Genomic DNA, 19141 nt, shown 5'->3' on the forward strand with positions numbered 1-19141 from the left:
ATCAGTGATATACTGAAAGATAACTTATTTATTAAGGACAGTTAATTTGTTACCTGGGATGAATGAGTATTTTGCTCGAAATCCTAGTCCTTCAAGTTCTTCATCAGAACTAAATTTAATCCACATGAATCTTCCCGTTGACCTAATTAATGCAGGGCTTTTCATGCCACAGTAACGATCTATAAGAGGAGAGAAACCAAATGGCCCATCTCGAACTTCCAAGTGATCAAACCGACATTCAAATGATGGCTCTATATAATAGCGTTCATCAAAGGTCAGCTCTATTCGTTGACGAGGAGCAGCTAAAAGAGTAAGCAAACAGGGCAGGATGAAGGAGACAGACATGTGGGGACAGACAAGACAAATCAACCCCTTTAATGCTTCATCCACATCAGAGAATCACACTGTGAACTATGCATGTAGAAGCCATAATAAAACTCTTTTACAGGTATAATCATGCTACGTTGTAGAATTACAGTAATATTTCCCTGTGGTATATGACAATTATTAAATTAGCTAAATATACTTTGCTGACTAAAATTAGGAGAGGTGAAAGGCTAATGCTTGCTTACTTTATAGAAAATAATGTACCATATGTGATATAGAGAAAAACCAAGGAGCTCATCAACATGAACAGAGGCCCAGTAAGGTACATCAGTGAACTTATATTCCTTATTAGAGAAAACAATTAAAAATTCCCATTAATATTTAACGATCATTTTGTTAGTGTATTCAATATTTATAAATCTTTGTTTTTATTTAACTCAAACACATTCAATTTTTGTTCCAACTTGTTTAAACTTGTTTAGCTAATGCCTTCAGTTTTACAGAGAAGTAAAATTCATCTCACAAAAGAAAAAGATTTGTCAAATACCTTCCAAAATATAGATACACTCCTTGTTTGGCGGATATGAGTCAGGATAATTTGGTGAAGCAAAATGACCTCCATTGCTGGTTCGAACCCAAATACCACACTGGGTTGCAGGAATGTGCTTGATTCCAATATTTTGTCCATCTTGAACAGAATTTCAAATATCATTATAACAAAACATAATAAGCATTCTTTTCTTTCCCTCAACACTCTAAAACAATTGCCTACTCTGTTGCATATATAACTTTTTAAGAACCACTGTCAAACTGAGTATAACCAACTGAGTACAGCAGAAGTACAAGAAAGCTTTTGTATATTTATTTTGAAAGCTTGATAGTAGAGGGTAAGTTTGCCACCAAGTTTGACAACCTGAGTTTGACCCCCAGAAGCCATATAGTAGAAGGGGAGAACCTGCAAGCTCTCCTCTGATCTCCACCCACATGTGCAATGGCACGTTTATTTGGTAAAGGAAAGGTAGGATTATTGGACTGAGGACTACCAGGAGCAGCTGAGGTTGAAAATGGCAACTTGAAAATTTGGAGGTTGGCAAATGTTAACAAACTCAATGATAGTCCTAGGTTTCTCCTACTTGGTCTCTTGAAGTAACAGAGACTTGACAGGAAACAGATTTATTTTTGAGGACTCCAATATTTATCTAAGAAAGGGTTAATCATACAGATCAGAGAGTCCCAAATGTCAGTTCAAATCCAAGATAAGAACTATGATAACCACATCCTACCTATACCTACAGACAACTCAAGATCAGTTGTAGTGTTCCTGTTAAAATATAATATATATTAAGATATAAACACATATGTAAGTATATATACATATATTTGCAAGTTAAAATATAAGTACACATATAAATTTAAATATAAGTATATAAAGGGATAACTAGGAATTTGAAGAAAGCTTCTAGTATGAAAAATAGATTGGAAAACACAATAAAGCAACCCTAGGTAAAGACAGCCCATGCAATGAAATTAAAATAAACAACAAACCTAAGTTATCAACCAACCAACCAACCAGTAACAACAGGATTCCATGTAATTTCCCAGAGACAGGAAAGCAAATATATTCATAAAACAAAAAGCACTTTTTTTTTTTGAGACAGGGTATCTCTGTATATCCTGGTTATCTTGGAGCTTGCTCTGTAAACCAGGCTAGCCTCAAACTCACGGAGATCTGCCTGCCTCTGCCTCCTAAGTGCTGAGATTAAAGTGTGCCAACACCACTTGGCTAAGAAGTACATTCCTAAAAAAAAAAAAAAAAAAAAAAAAAAAAAAGAAAGAAAAGAAAAATATGAATAGAACCAAGCTTCACCAAATAGAGAAAATGAAAATCTCAGCAAGTTTAAGGCAGAGACAGGGAGGCCTGTGGACGTATGTTAAACTTTATTGGACTGTACCAATGCTCTTCAATTGCTCATTTGGTTGCTTTCACACATCAAAAGAGCTAGGTCACTATTTCAGACACAGACTCATAGAGACTTAAATATTTTTTGGTTCTTTCCATAAAACGTTTTGTAATTCTCAGTTTATACAATAAAAAGTGAGGAAGTTTCATCATATTGGACAAAAATATGTGTGAAACTATATAGAAATTAAATTTTTATATAATTTAATTCATTATTAAATTTCATAATACACCCACAACTTTGTACTACAGTAATGTGATGGTTTGTATATGCTTGGCCAAGGGAATGGCACTATTGGGAAGTGTGGCCTTGTTGGTGTAGGTGTGTCACTGTGGGCGTGGGCTTTAAGACCCTCCTCCTAGCTGCCTGGAAGCCAGTCTTCTCCTGTTTGCCTTTGGAACAAGATGTTGAACTCTCAGCCTTCTCCTATGCCATGCCTGCCTGGATAGTGCCATGCTTCCATGTTAATGATGATGGACTGAACCTCTGACCCTGTAAGTCAGCCCCAATTAAATTTGTCCTTATAAAAGTTGCCTTGTCATGGTGTCTGTTCACAGCAGTAAACCCTAACTAAGATAAGTAATAAAACCCAAGAAGGCTGTAAGTAAATACTATGGATTCCTGAAAAGATGTAAAAGAGAAAGTAGAGGAAATTTAAAAAACTGAACAAAACCAAAATATTCCTAAACCCAAAGACAAAATTCATATTGAAAAACTTTGATGAGTGGCTTAAATCCTGAGCAGAGTTTTATGTTTGTTTGTCTGTTGATTTAGTTATTGGTAAGATGGGTTTTGAAATGTCGCCCATGCAAGGTCAGGCCAGCTTTGAATTTGTTAACCTCCCCCCTCAACCTCACAAGTAGCATGGATTAAAGGCATGCACCACAAGGCCTAGTTCTGAATGCTGATTTAACCTGAATTATGATACAGTTATATCTATAAGTGGGTGAATAGTAGGTATGTCAATGTACCAATATCTCATGTTTCATGGTGAGAAATCAGTACCTAATCTTTAAAACTTAAATGACAAAAAAGCAGCAGCTATTTAAATTATGTTATATAAAGATTCTGAAAATTAAAAAAAAAAGCAGTTATTTGTGGGTTAAGATGGTTTAAAGCAGTGGGTCTCAACTTTCCGAATTCTGTGACCCTTTAATGCCATTCCTCATGTTGTGGTGACCACCAACAATAAAATTATTTTCACTGCTATTTCATAACTGTAATTTTGCTACTGTTATGAATTATAATGTAACTATTTTTGGAGATAGAGATTTGCCAAAAGAGCCAGTCATGAAACATAAGTGGTGATGACATGGCTTCTGCCACCATAACTCAGGAAGCAGTAGGAAAGAATACACTCCCCAAAGCTGTTCAACCCTATAGATGGGCACTGTAGCACACGTGTCCATCTTTTTCCACAAAAAATAAGGATAGAGCTTAAAATAGTTATTTTCATAAAGCAGGAAATAGGAAGAACAGAATGAAAAGCTGATTTTTTCTAATTGTTTAAACATAATTCGATTTTTTTATCATTTAAACATATAATTTTGATGAATATAAAAAATAAAGTTGTACACAAAATGCACTAAACTCTGACATAAAATTTGCTTCAAAAAAATAAAAAAACCACCAACATACTAGCAATTACAATAGGACCAACTGGCTTTGAGACTATACTGAAAAACTACTTGTTCACACTTGAAAAGACACTTTTATTTTTATTAATGATAGAACTGTGAATTTCATTTAATTTTTTAGATGTAATTAACAGTGTACTAAAAGCTACCAGTGATTTTGGCTTTAAAACAGTTTTATCAGGGCAAGCTTTTTGTAGACAATTTAGTTAACTGTAGCTGATTTTGGCTAAACTGAGGTTCATAGGTTGGCACAAAGCTTTAGGTCATTGCAATACTCAAGAACAATGTGTTGGTTAATATTTTTTGTCAATTAAGCTAGAGTCATCTGAGAGGGTACCTAAATTGAAAAAAGATTTCAGAAGATTGGCCTGTAGGCCAGTCTATGGGGCATTGTCGTGACTAATGATTGATGTGGGATGGCCCACTGTGGGTAGAGTCATCCTGGGCAATTGGTTCTGGGTGCTGTTAGAAAGCAGGCTGAGGAAGCTATGAGGCATAAGCCAGGGAGCAGTGTTCCTCCATAAGCCTCTGCTTCAGTTCTTGTTTCTAGGTTCCTGCTCCACCTGGCTCCCGTTCTGACTTCTTTTGATGATGGACTACAATGTGAGACTGTAGGCCAAATAAAACCTTCCTTCTCCCAAGCTGCTTTGGTCATGGTATTTTATCACAGTAATAGAGATCAAACCAAGAAAGGATTATGACATAGCATTCTAAAGTTGTAATTCTTTCAAACTGCTCTGAACATGCCACGTACCACTGTCCATACTTTACCTTGGGTCTTTTGGGCCACAGCAATCCCTTCCACTACAAGTACTGTTATTAGCAACACTAAAGAAAGAACAGAAAAATATAGTTAAAAAGTTGAATTGATATTATATTTTACTAAGTCTCTAATGAAAATCTGATTGCAATAAGAATAATAACTAAAATCATTTATTATTAGATGGGTAGTGAGTGTTATAGAGGCCAAGCTAGCTTTGAACTCAAAATCTTCCTTCCTTTGTCTTCCAAGTGTTAGATTATAAAAATGTGCCACCACACTTGGCTTAAAAATTACCAGTCCTTATCAGCATTCACTACTGAGTCTTTAAAATACTAAATGTTATATCCTGGGACTGGTAAGATAGTCGGCTCGTTGGGTAAAGGTGCTTGTCACTGAACCGGATACCCTAAGTTTGATCACTGGAATCTGTATGGTAGAAGGACCCCCTGAAAGTTGTCCTCTGACTTCCCATGACTACCATGGTGGGAGTATGTGAACATGTGAACACATATGCACACACTCACATATTCACAATGTAAATAAATGAATTTGCATATATTCACAATGTAAATAAGTAAATGCTACATTCTATTTATTATTTGATTCCCTAATATAGCCATAGAAAAGATAAAACTGATCTTGTACTTGTTTATATAAGCACTAATAAATACTAACATTTAACTAATAAATACTAATGACATTTAAAACTTTTTTTTTCCAATATGAAAGCAAGTTCACATATATGTGTTATACAGGATTTTGCTAAGCCTAACTATTTTATTTACTCTACCAGGAGAGTGTTTATGCATTCGGCTAGCTTTGCAGTGTGTTCTACCAAAAGTCAACTGGAAAACCTGACTTTTAAACGTCAACTGAAGCTGGGCGGTGGTGGCGCATGCCTTTAATCCCAGCACTTGGGAGGCAGAGGCAGGCGGATTTCTGAGTTCGATGCCAGCCTGGTCTACAGAGTGAGTTCCAGGACAGCCAGGGATACACAGAGAGACCCTGTCTCGAAAAAAAACAAACCAAAACCAAACCAAACCAAACCAAAATGAAACTACAAAAAAAAAATCAACTGAAACTGCTTTGTGATCATTGTGCTGTGGTTTATGCTAAAACAAAAGGCCATATTTAGACACACTAAAGCTATTTTATTCCCTCCCCCAATATTTGAGACCCAACCAACAATACATTTCTTTATTTCTCTTTCTTCCTTCCTTCCTTTCTTGTTTGTGTTTTGGAGAATTTAAAGGTATTTTTATGAATGGTGCCTTCTTCTATTGAGTGGAAACATACTACTAGCCTGCCCAAACTACTATGTTACCTGGAGTAGGTATTCATTTAGTCAATAGCACTTATGAAGGGCAAGTTCTGTGAAGGCAAAGGTATGGGTAGACAAATCAGCAAAATGTCAAACAGGATAGACGTCAGGAAATAGGTGTGAATACAGGAGTTTAGACTTTGCCTTATACCACTATACTAGCTCTGAAGCCTTTTTAGTTTTATTTTACTTACTTGTAAAATCAGGAAGATGTACTAATATTAATGGTCTATTCTTGCTGATGTTCATATCATATCAAATTTCTATTAAACTAATGGTAGATATTAGGACAACTAGAATCTTCAGAGTCAGTTGTCAAAGACTAAAGAGACATTTACAGATTAAATAATGGAAACAGAATGTGGAACTAATATTAATTTCTTTTCTGGGAATAAAAGAATGGAGTGAGGAAAATATCAGAGAGAAATATCCTGCCAGACCTTATTGGACTTGAACCCATGTGGAAGAAATAGTGACATAGTAGTTTAGAAAAGGGAAGATTAAGATTGTAGGGTAAAAACTCTTAAATACCATGCTGATGGATTTGGACTTTCAATTACAACAGCAACCACTGTAGGCATTAATTTATTAATTTGTGGTGCTAGGAAATGAACCTACAGCCTTGGGCATGCTAGCCAAATGCAGTAACATTTAACTACATGTGTAGTTCCTCACTATAAGTTTTATTTTTATTTACTTTTTCGTTTGTTTTGTAGACAGGATTTTATTAAGTAGCCTTGGCTGGCCTGGAACTGCTAGGTAGACTAGGCTGGCCTAGAATTCAGAGATCTGTTGGGATTAAAAGTGTACATCACTATACCTAGTCACTCATTTTTAAACCAAGAGAATATATACTGCAGGTTTAAACCAGTTTCAACCAGTACTTTAATAGTTGTGCGGAGGCTAAACTTATAAAAAGACCATTTGAGAAGTAATGCTTACGTACTGAAGCAGAGAAGTGATTGTGAAATTGGAAGGGAGAGAGATGAATGACATAATTAAGACACAGGGTGAACTAGAAAGGGAAATAGAGTGGCTGAAGACTTTGCCAAATGTGTGTGTGTGTGTGTGTGTGTGTTAGAGAGAGAGAGAGAGAGAGAGAGAGAGAGAGAGAGAGAGAGCGAGCGAGCACAGGCTTATTTAACAGCATGCCTTCAGTTATTAACGAGGCCCTCAATGTACAAAAATAAGGTTTTTGTTACTTATTTTACATCTTAATATCTAAGTAGTTGGCCTCTTCATCTTTGGTTTCTTGAATTTGTTTTAACCTTTATCTTCTCTCAACTATATTGATTGCCTTTTCTATTTTGTTGGTTACAAGACAATATTAAAGATCTCATGCAGAAATGAGCAATACTTTTTATTTTTAAGTTCCCATTTTAGGTGTGGTGGCACATGTCTGTAATCTCCGAACTCAAGAGGCAGTGAGTTCTAGGACAGTTAAGAGTTACATGGTGAGATCCTATCTCAAAACAAAACAAAACAAAACTAAACCCAAAACACTTCCCATCTTTATACTGGAACTGAGTTAGAGGAACAGAGCCTGGAACTTAAAAATAAGTACAACAAAATAAGAAAATTTATGGTTAAAAAACAAAAACAAAAACAAAACCAACTCCCAGCCTCAAAACATTAGGAACTGAAGTAAAACATCAGAGGAAGCTGTCTCCCTCGATGTATCATTTGGATGAACATAACTGGGTCAATAATTTTTGTTCCTGTTCTTTTCCTTACAGAATATGTATAAAAAATTTTCATGTTTTCAAATTTATAACTAATACCTTTAAAGCTAGTGCCACAAAGCCAGTAGACAAGCTAAGAAATAAACAAACATGGACTGGAAAGGTGTTTCAGGGATTAAAAGCACATAATGCTCTTGTAGAGGACTGGGGCTCAGTTCCCAGCACCCACATTGTGCTCAAAACCACCTGTAACTCCAGTTCTAGTGGATCCAATGCCCTTTTCTGGCTTCCAAGGATACCAGGCACACATGTGGTACACATACATACCTGCAAGTAAAACATTCATACATATGAAATAAAAGCAAATAATCTTTAAAAAAGACATTAACCACAGAAGCCAGTAAACCAATAGTACAACTATGATAAAACAGAAAAAAGAAACGGTCAGAAAACTAAAAACATAATAGGCAATAAACACTCATACACATAAAATTTAAAAACAAATGGTTTTGGCATAGTATATTAATCGTCCCAGATTTGTATGTGTGTGTCTCTCTCTGTGTGAATAATTTTAATAAAAAAACCCAATTTTTTATTTTACACATTTTATTAAAATATAAAATATACACATTTTATATATAAATCGGAAAAGCAGTTATCCTATCAGCAATATATACGAAAATAATTCAGCTTTATTAATATTAAGCAATGTAGATTTGGGGCTACGGTGAAGGTTCAGAGGCTAAGAGCAGTTGCTGTTCTTTCAAAAGACCAGAGATTGCAGCACTCAAATCCAGTGACTCAAAACTGCCTGTAACTACAGGGGATCTCACACCTTCTTATAGCTTCTTTAGACATCTGCACATATGTGACATACATATTCCTGCTCTCTCTCTCCATCTCTTATAGACTCATACATTAATAAATATTTAATAACAATGTAGATTTAATAAAAACAAAAAATATATCACTAAGAAAAAATTAAGGCAAAAGACAGATTTCCATCAAGTAATGTGCAAACTGGGGAGAGAGCCATTGGCATAAATTGTTAGTGTGTTCCAAAGGAATGAAGAAAGTCTGGCTTATATAAAGTTACTGTCTAGGTTCTCAAGCTGGTTGGCCCAAGTATTCAGTGCTTACTAGTTGATATTTAAAATTTAAGGCTGGGTGTGGTATACACATGTAAATCCTGTTCTCAGGAGGTAGAGACAGGTGGGTTTCTGTGAGTTCCATGCCATCCTGGTCTACGTAATGAGTTCCAGGTCCTCTAGGTCTACACAGTGAGTTCTAGGGAATCTAGGACTGCACAGTGAAACCCTGTCTCAAAAATCAAACTAAACCACCAAATAACACATCACATAGCTTACTGTAAGTCAGATAGCTCATTAGTTAGGTTTGCTTGTCTTGGCAGCTGAAATAGGAATTTGAGTAAGTAGAGGATCCCCAAAGTTCAGCTTGTGGTTTCACCATAAAGAAGTATGTATATGGTACCAACCCACCCCTGTCAGCAAATTGTTACCAGACTTCATTTTGAATGTAGCCAGTTGCATAGTACTCTTTTTGGAACCAATGTCCGTGAAAGCATATCTATGAGAACTCCAAAACCTCTTTAGTTAGGAGGGTTTTGGCTTCTTGTTGAAATGAATTCAGAATCTTGAAAGGTTTTAACATTACACTGAGTTTGGTTAGAGTTTTTTGTAGTGTCTGTTAAAACAGGTTATAGTGCTCTTAAAGAGAAAGTCAAATGACATTTCTAGTATAAAGAGAATCATTGGAAGTGGTAAGGGAAAATGCAAGAGGGGACCAGTGCCAGGTAAGGCACTTTTAGAGATTTAGCCAACTTTAAGAGATTGAAAGTTTCCAATTCCATCTGGCCCAAAGTATTCAGGTACAAATTGAGGAACTTGCAACAGCACAAACATGGCCCTATGCAACAAGGACTATTATTAGGAGTCTGTGAGCACAGGAGTCTTAGGTGCTCTGGTTGGGCTCATGGCTTTGGCAGTGGGACTGTTGACTGTCTTAACAGCACAGAAGGGGCCAGTGTGATGACTGGGGTAAAAGCACTTTCTGAATAAGGCTAGGTTCAATCCCCAGAACAGACTCCTTAGAGGTGTTCGCTGATCTCCGTGTATTTGTTTTTGCACATGTATGCCCTCAATAACACAAAAATTAATAAGAAACATTAAAAACACAGAAAAGGAAAAGTTTCCAATCATGTATCCATTCTAGGGAGTAACAATTTCTAGCAAAGTTCCTAGTATTTCTTCCATGTCTAGCTCAACCACCAGGATAATTCCTCTTGGTAAATCATACCCTTAGGAATGCCCCCAGCTGTTATTCCAATGAAGGGCTGACATCAGGGTAATTAATCTGAAATAATTTTTTAAAAGATTTATTTATTATACATAAGTACGCTGTAGCTGTCTTCAGACACACCAGAAGAGGGCGTCAGATCTTGTTATAGATGGTTGTGAGCCACCATGTGCTTGCTGGGATTTGAACTCAGGACCTTCAGGAGAACAGTCGGTGCTCTTACCCGCTGAGCCATCTCTCCAGCCCTGAAATAATTTTTAAAAGCCTGTCTTTACACTGTGATATCTGAGATGGGTATACCAAGAGGTAGATACTTCCAATTTCTAATTGCCAAGACCTGGTCTAGTAGCACAAATGAAAATAATCCCAACAGAGACACAAATGAGCCCTGTCATGTTTTTAAGGTTAAGATGACTTTCAGTGGAGAGGAAGGTAAGAAAAGAACACCAAGTCCGTGAAGAAGAAAACCAGGCAGTGGTTCATGGGGCTTGTGATGGGTTAGGGTAGGTTTTCTAGCTGACTAGTACAAGTTGGAAGGTTCATGTTGGTAACAATGGAGTTTAGTTTTTTTGTTTTTGTTTTTTAAAGATTTGCTCAAGATACAAATCTAGAAGCAGAAATAAAGTTAAGGAAGAATCTGTGTAGGGCAGTAGGGATGACTACGATAGTCAGAGCAATAATGAAAATCACTGTTAGATTTCAAGGCTGAGAAGCTGAGTGGGTGAGACAAAGGACCAGGGAGTTGCTAGAGGTTATGATTCTCTCTCATGGTGGGTCAAACTAGCCAAGGTAGTGAAGATCTTTAGAGAAGTCTGTTAGAAGAGGATTAAAGAATTGGTATGGATGTCACTTTATATGATAAACAAAGAGCCATTGGTGTTGCAGGACTATGAAGAAAGAAAATAATATATCACAGAAAAATAGTGTAAAGAAAATCCACAAGTTTCCAGCTAGATGCAAATTCATTTTGAAGTTGTACTATTCTTGTCCTAGTTCTTGGGAGAGGAGAAGCTGTTTTCTTAGATTGTCATCTTATTTCTTGTGCAATGTAGGCTCTTTAAAAAACTTGATTTTAGTACTAGTGGCAGGAGTTGAGGTCCATTAGCTGAGATCGAAAGAGTCAGGAGATTGGTACAGCCCTAGAAATGAACCCTACATCTATACTCTTTAGCTTAGCTGTACACAGGTTGAAAAAAAGTTTCCATAGTGGGAAAGACATAGGTTAGTTAATAGTGTTTATGGAATCCCTTCAGTTGGGGCTAGAGGGAACCTAAGCTAATATCTTTTCTAGTACACTCTCTAGGCTTTGGGATATATGAGTTTGATATCCTGGGAACATGCAGTTGAAGTGATATTTAACAAAGGTAGAGTACACTGTAGTAGTGTTAAGCAACCCCAGTAATACACATATCCTCTTATGAGTACAGGCTGGTGAGGTAATTTGTCTGACACTTAGACACTAAGTGTATTGAGCAGATGGTAATGATTCCAAAAGGAGATAAAAATGTCTTCCTGTAGGAGTGGAGGGTTGAGGTGAACTGAGAGAAGGGGCTTGGGAAATGACAGGCTAAATATTTCATCAATTCTTACCAACTATGTCCTTCCATTGGTCTGTGCAACTTACCTAGATGACTGAGGATGTTAAGAAATACTGACAGACTGACTTTACAATTTGAATCAATAGTCTAGTATAATGAATCCTTTCATCACTACAAATTTCCTAGGGGATTCTCCTACTGAATAACATTTTCCATGGTTCTAAACTAGTGCTAAGGGAAAGCTTCAACTCAATGTGAAAATATGCCAGCCATAACCAATACACCCTGTGAGGTGGTAAGGTGAATAAACTTCATCAGACTTCAAATGGACCATTAGACAGTGGGAGATGACCCTGGAAGCATGATTTGGCTTTCCAGGGTTGTTCTAGGGACATAAATATATATACATATATACACAAAGTCAATATACTTAGTGAGAGTGATGAGTAAGGGCTTCCAGGGTCTTTTCCTATTTGACTGCTTTTCCTATTTGACCACTTTGTCAATATCCTAGGAAGTTAAGACACAAAAGATAAAAATTAATTGTGCAAGATAGGATGCCAATTAAGATCCACCCAAAGATGTTATTTAAATCAAATGATGCTCCTGTCTTCTCTGTCCCCGTTTCCCACTCCTGGGTCATGCAAAAAAATAGTTTGATCTTTTATTAGTTGGTAGCACAAACCTAAGGTTGGTGAGGACACCAAGCAGCTTATAGTCACTATGACATTGATATGCTTGTTTCTTGAAAGACTGCCATCTAAAGTTCATGTACTTTTGTTTGAACTCTTGGAGTCTTAATGACACTCAACGATATGGTCCTTACTTTCATTGGTTGTCCTAAGGAAGTAAAAATTCTCTGCCCTGACAGAGTACACTCAGGTTACATGTGACTCTCAAAATGTATCTACTGACTGTATAAAGTTGTTATAGTCAGTGAAAGGAGATTTATGTTGTGGTAAATATTATTTGGGGCTTTCTACCTCACCTTAGATCATTTAGTTCCCAAATAAAGGACACAAACCTTTATATTTTTATAAAAAGCCTTAAAGCACTAGAGCTGAGAGATATTTATCCTCTATGCCATTTTGTCAACTTCCCTGTCAGTAACCCTGAGATATCACTTGCCATGTTTCTCCTGGGCTGCTCCTACTCCATCAGGCTGTCCTTCATGGCCATGCGCTCATGATCTATCTACCTCCTCAACGGTGGCTTCTTCTATCTCATCCTGTCCTCTTCCCTTGTGGTCCCTGACTGAGACCTTAAGTCTGGGAACCTTCACAACCTCCCACTCTCTTCTGCCCAGCCCAGGCTGTAGGCATCTTTACTAGCCAATCAGGGATAATGGGTGTGTGTGTGGAAGGTTTATATAACAAAAGCTGGTATAAGCGAGGATCTGCTCATCTTGGAGTAACCAGGTCTTGAGATACAGTATGTAGCATTTGAATACGCAGCAGCCCCAGACCAACTCACTATAGCTCTAGTCTTAGAAAAAGGTTTAGATTATATTATCTTATGAAGGGAAACTATAGCTAATTTGATTTAATAAGGACTACTGGATCATCAGAGATAAAGTCTTTTGAAAACTAATTGTTGTAATATGTGATCCACAAAGGAATTTCTTGTGCATCTAATCAGGGAGGAGAAAATTAAGGCAAAAAGGTCAGATGGGACACCACAGTCTGAAAGAGGAAGCAGAACATCAGAAATGGACATATTCGAACACATTGTTACAAGTGATAGTGAGATGAGTTGAGGAGGAAAAGAATTTCATATGTTGACTGCTATAGTGAGAGTCAAAAATAGCTTAGATAGAGAGAGGAACACAGATGAAAGAAGATCCTATTATAACTGTTCAGTGAGACAGCAACCTCATATATACAGAACAAACTTTAGGCCAGTAGGCCTAGCTGCTGTCTGTACTATCAGAATGGTCTACTTCACCTTCTTAGAACTGAGGCAGGATTCTTAGTGAATCTTCCATATGTAAATATGTGGAAAGGAAGGATGTAACTGGGATGTCACAAAGTGAAGGTTAGTGTCATTTGTTCTCTGACATCCTTGAGGAACTGTTTTCCATTGTAGAACCACTAAATGGGATTAGGACAGAACTATTTCAGTAAGTTGTAGAGATTAGAACACCAAAGATAAACTTGGTGGCCAGTTCTGGAGGTAACTTGAAAGTTCTAAAAATCCTCAGAAATGTCTTTTAGTGCAGGGAGGAAGAGGAGAATTTAAATGTCTTAAGAGTATTAAGGGGTGCTGGGCGGTGGTGGAGCATGTCTTTAATCCCAGCACTTGGGAGGCAGAGTCAGGTGGATTTCTGAGTTCGAGGCCAGCCTGGTCTACAGAGTGAGTTCCAGGACAGCCAGGGCTACACAGAGAAACCCTGTCTCGAAAAAACAAACAAACAAACAAACAAACAAACCCAAAAAACCCAAAACCCCCAAAACCCAAAAAACTAAAAGCAAATATTAAGGATTAAGATCAGATCCTTATGTATCAAGAAATAACTCCTGAATATTTAGGGGAATTTTAATGCAGCAACATGGCTGCTCTGATCACATCCACATTCTAGGTTTCTGTGATCTGGCTGGAATGCAGACATGCCCTTAGTACACACCTTCAATCCCAAACAGTGAAGGTAAATTTAGTTTGTAGAAGGAAGTACACATGTTTGAAAGTGATGTCTAATTGAGAGGTAGACAAAGAGACGAATCAGAGAACAATATGACGGAATAAGATATGCCCAACTCTCATGAGACTAGAGAGGAAAAGAGGCAACAGGAAGAGCAGTCAGGAGAAGAACACAGTTGTACCATGGCAGTTTTACAGAGCCAGGTTGTAGAGAGAGAACAAGCTAGACACAGGTGAAGACAAAAGAAACCAGAAGATTAGAACATATTGCCAAAGTTAGTATGAAGCCAAGCAGAACAATTCAGTCAGAAGCTGAAAGAAGCCAGATTGAATCCGTCATTGTGGAGAGGAGTTTTGAGTAAGAACAGCTGAGTTGATCCAGCCAGCTAGGGATCAGAAAGAACTAGAAAGAGTAAGCTTATTCAGCAGTAAGTCTCAGAGGCAGAAAACATTTTAGGTCTAGATAAGATTTTACAGAGGCTAGAAGCTTCCAGAACTAGGCCTAGGTTATTAGACAAAGGCTGTCAGCCTCTGAGACAATTGCTTCAGGCGAATAAAAGTTACTTTTACATAAATATGACAGAAGTTTGACCAGAATTGAAGTCCTTAAACCTTCTAGAGGATAGGCTTATGGCAGAAATGTAGGTTCCAGTACAGACTTCTTGGTATGAGTCATATAAAAAACAAAACAAAACAAAACAAAACAAAAAAAACCTCTTGGGGGTCTAGAAGTTGCCTCACAAACCACACAAACACTGATCTTAGTCATGCACCAGAACTGATCAATCAGGGCCTCACGTCAGACTAGGGAACTGACTGTGACACTGAGTCAAGATCCTATAGGGCTTCTTTTGCCTGAGATCTACAAACATCTGTGCCAAGTTATTCCACCAATCAGGATTTAGGGATAAGGTATTTCCTTAAGTACATGTCTTTGTTGTACATTTATCCTGTTCCCATTGGTTGAGGGTATTCAACTATAGCAGGGACTTGCCTTTCCTAATATTAATATCTTAACTTGCCTACTAGGATGTCAGTTACCCACCTACATGTCTTTTTCTGCCAAGTAGGATTATCAATTCCTAGGGAGATCTTAGGAATTAAATTTTATTCAACTCCTACTCAAAATGGAAGTCTTATTCCAAATAGTTTCTTATATTGGTACAGATGTTTCTCTTATGTTGGGGTCCATCCCAAGGATAGCTTATAAAAGCAAATACCATAAAAGCTCATACACAAGTGTAGGAAGTGCTGCTGGGTGGTTGGTTCAGGTTCAAGCTAACTATACAAAGCAGTTCTAATTGACTACTGTTGTGAACAAGAACACCAAATCACAGAATAGCCTAGTAACAGCATTTGAGAAAGTTTTCTTATGACATTAGTAACTGCAAAATGGCAGGCTAGACAGGTAATAGTTACCTAGGCTTTAACAAAACCAGATTATCCTAATAATTGAGGAAATCTGAACCACATTAGAAGGATATATTTGCCAAATCAGCCTAAATTATCTAAAAGAATTTGATGGAGTGTTGGGGTAATCTTCAAACTGTCTCTGTATTTTCAATTGTTAATTTGTACCAGCAGAGAACTAAGTGCTGGCAGGATTTTGATATGACCATTTGTGTGGCCTATCACCACTGTCCAGAAGACTGACTTCCAAGAAGCTAGGACAAGGATCTTAAAGCACACACTCACAGTAACACACCTACTCCAACAAGGCCACACCTCCTAACCATGCCACTCCCTGGGCCAAGCATATACAAACCATCACATTCCACTCCCTGACCCCCATAAGCTTGTTCAAACACATGAGTCTATAGGGGCCATATCTAACCATAGCATAATAAAAAAAATACATTCAGTTCCATTTCCAAAGTCCCCATAGTCTATAGTAGTCTCAACAATGTTAAAAGTCAAAGTCTCTTCTGAGATTCATCCAATCACTTAATTGCAATCTCCAAAGCAAGACAAGAAATCAGCCGGGTAAACTCCAAACTCTGAACTTCCATGTCTGAGGTCAAAGCAGTCTTCAAATCTCCAACTCCTTTTCATCTTTATAGACTCCCAACAAACTTCTTTCTCCTAGGCTGGTTCCACTCCATTAGCAACCTTTCCCATGGCTCTGGCATCTTTAGCATCTCGTTGTCTCCAAGGCAACTTCAACGTTATAGCTTCTTGTTCCAGTGCCTGAGATCCACACATGATGGGCTTCTCCAAAAAGCTTGCATCACTTCTCCAGCTCTGCCCTCTGTAGCACTCTAGGCTGATTGTCTCTACTCCATTGCTGCTGCTGTTCTTGGGTCATCCCCCACTATGCTGGGGTCTTCTACTGCAACTAGACTTCAACAATAGCCTCTCTTCATGGTGCCAAGCCTCAAATTCTTCCCATGATCCCTTCAGTTCTGGGCTTTCAAATGCAATGGAGGCTGCACGTTTACCAATGGCCTTCCATGGCCTCTCATAGTGCCAAGCCTCAGCTGCAATTCATGATGATTCCTTCATGCCTTCAAAATCAGTACCACCTAAGTGACTCCTACACATTACTAAGTAAAACTGCAGCATGAGGTGCAACCTTGTCTATCTCTGAACACAGCTTCTTTGTGCTCTCAGAAAACACTTCCCAGAAGATTTCACCTCAGTGATGCTGGTCTCTTCTTAATCTCCACTAATTTCTTAGTTCCAGTTAACCAGCATCAATTGTCCCTGTAGTCTCCTTCTCCTCTTGACTATAAAGTCAGAGCCAAATGGCCAAAACTGCTGAGTTCCACTGTTTGCTGGGGCTAGAACATTGCCCGCTTGTTACATTTTCACCAGCTTTCTGTTTTCCAACTTCTTCACTGCCTAAGCTTGGTTGTCCTGGAACTTGCTCTGTAGACTGACTTTGAACTCAGAGATCTGCAAACCTGTCTCCTAAATCCTGGGATTAAGGTGTGGTCCACTTTACGGTGGATTTAAGTTTTTTTTCTACTGGGAACTTACTCTGTACTAGGCTTACCTTGAACTCAGAGATTTGCTTACCATTACCTCTTAGGATTAAAGATCTGTACTACCATGCAAGGATCTAAATTTAGCTGGATGGGATCTTGCCCCAAGGTCACCACTCCCTTAATTTAAATTAATATCCTTGAACACAGGATTCAGCTCCATTTTGCTTCCTGGTGCACCTTTAATAGTTCAACCAAGTATTTTATATTTTTCCTAAGTTGCTTTGCTTGTTCAAAATGCTCTTCAGGAGAGTAAATCAGAGAACAAAGTCTCTGCTGGGCTTTTTTGAGTTCCTTTGTTAGTATAATTAATCTAATCTCTTACCTTAGCTTCAGGCAGACTCTTCTGACAATGGCAAAAAGTAGCCACATTCTTCACCAAAATACCACAAAAGCAGTCTCTATGCCACACACTGAAATTCTCTACCAAAACCTCTTGGGCCAGGTCTGCACAGTTCAAATCACCCTCAGCAATAAAGTCTTCCATATTCTTACTAGGATGGCCCATTAAACCCCACTTAAAGGATTCCACTGCATTCCAAATCCAATGTCCCCCAAATCCACATTCTTCCAAACAATAGCATGGTCAGGCCTATCACAGCAATACCCCAGTCCCTGGTACCAGCTTCTGTCTTAGTTAGGGTTTTACTGCTGTGAACAGACACTATGACCAAGACAACTCTTGTAAGGATAACATTTAATTGGGGCTGGCTTACAGGTTCAGAGGTTCAGTCCATCATCATCAACATGGGAGCATGGCAGTGTCCAGGCAGGCATGGTGTAGGAGCTAAGAGTTCAGCATCTTGTTCCAAAGGCAAATAGGAGAAGACTGGCTTCCAGGCAGCTAGGATGAGGGTCTTAAAGCCCACGCCCACAGTGGCACACCTACTTCAACAAGGCCACACCTCCCAATAGAGCCACACCCTGGGCCAAGCATATACAAACCATCACAACTGGGTTTTCTATTTTGTAAATATTTCATCCTTCCTAAGGACAATCTAGAAATGAATCAGAGGTTGTCTTGCTACTGATAGATTATAATAAAGATCTTATGGTCAACAGCTTGGGCAGTTGAAGAGTGACATAAGGAGAAGATAGGAGAAGTAGGGATTTAAGAGTGGACACAGAAAAGAACAGACAGGGACCACAGTAGAACAGTAAGGTAAAGAGCAAGTTGGGTTAAGTTAGATGAGCTAGCTGGTAGATTGCCCAAGCAAAAGACCTAAGCTTTAAACTATAATAGAAGCTTTCATGTCATTATTTATACTGCTGATGGGTCCTCAGTCCTCAAATAGTGGGATTTCCGGTTTACATTCCCAGGTAAACTGCTGATTTTCATGTTAATGAGGAGAGATTTTAAAAAAAAAAAAAGCACCTAAGAAGCCAATGGCTTCTCAGGGGAAACACTGGACAACAAAGTTTGAAAGTCAGCAACCACTGGTAGTTGAAGAATAATAGCTATCAGATCTTTACAAAAATCACCCAAATACAGAAGGGACAAATTTCTTATGTGTGAAGTCATTTACTGTGAATTATATGTCACTGAGACTTAATGACTATTGCTCAACACTAGGGATAAATTTGTTAGGATCCACCTGAATTTTAAAAAATTTACTTACATCCAGATTGTAGCTTCCCCTCCCTCCCCACTCCTTCCTTTCTCCTATGAAAAGGGGAAGTATCCCATGTATATCAACTCTCCTTGGCATATCAACTTGTAGTAGGAGTAGGTGAATCTTCTTCTATTGCAGCCTAGTTAGGGGAAAGGGATATAAAGGCAGGCAACAGAGTCAGAGACAGCCCCCACTCCTGCTATTAGGTTTCCCACATGAAGACTGAGCTGTATAAATGTTACATATGTGCAGAAGGCCTAGGTCCATCCCATGCATGCTCTCTGGTTGGAAGTTCAATACTCTGGTGGAATACTTTTATCCTGCCTGTCCATTAACCTAATGGAAAAGGATGGGAGAGTTTG

General features: G+C 38.1%; 1 protein-coding gene across 2 annotated transcripts in view; it reads right to left on the minus strand.

The window, feature by feature from the left end:
• Neto2 (neuropilin and tolloid like 2) overlaps positions 1 to 19141 on the minus strand; it is a 64623-nt gene that overhangs the window by 35504 nt on the left and 9978 nt on the right. For both annotated transcript variants that reach the window (XM_031340667.1, XM_031340666.1), the window contains exons 2-4: positions 4697 to 4753; positions 875 to 1015; positions 54 to 302 (exon numbers count right to left, since the gene is read on the minus strand). In XM_031340667.1, the coding sequence (XP_031196527.1) occupies positions 54 to 302; positions 875 to 1015; positions 4697 to 4753 (447 nt within the window). The remainder of the gene's footprint in view (positions 1 to 53; positions 303 to 874; positions 1016 to 4696; positions 4754 to 19141) is intronic.

The sequence above is a fragment of the Mastomys coucha genome, unplaced genomic scaffold (assembly GCF_008632895.1).
Source record: "Mastomys coucha isolate ucsf_1 unplaced genomic scaffold, UCSF_Mcou_1 pScaffold22, whole genome shotgun sequence".
NCBI lineage: Eukaryota > Metazoa > Chordata > Mammalia > Rodentia > Muridae > Mastomys > Mastomys coucha.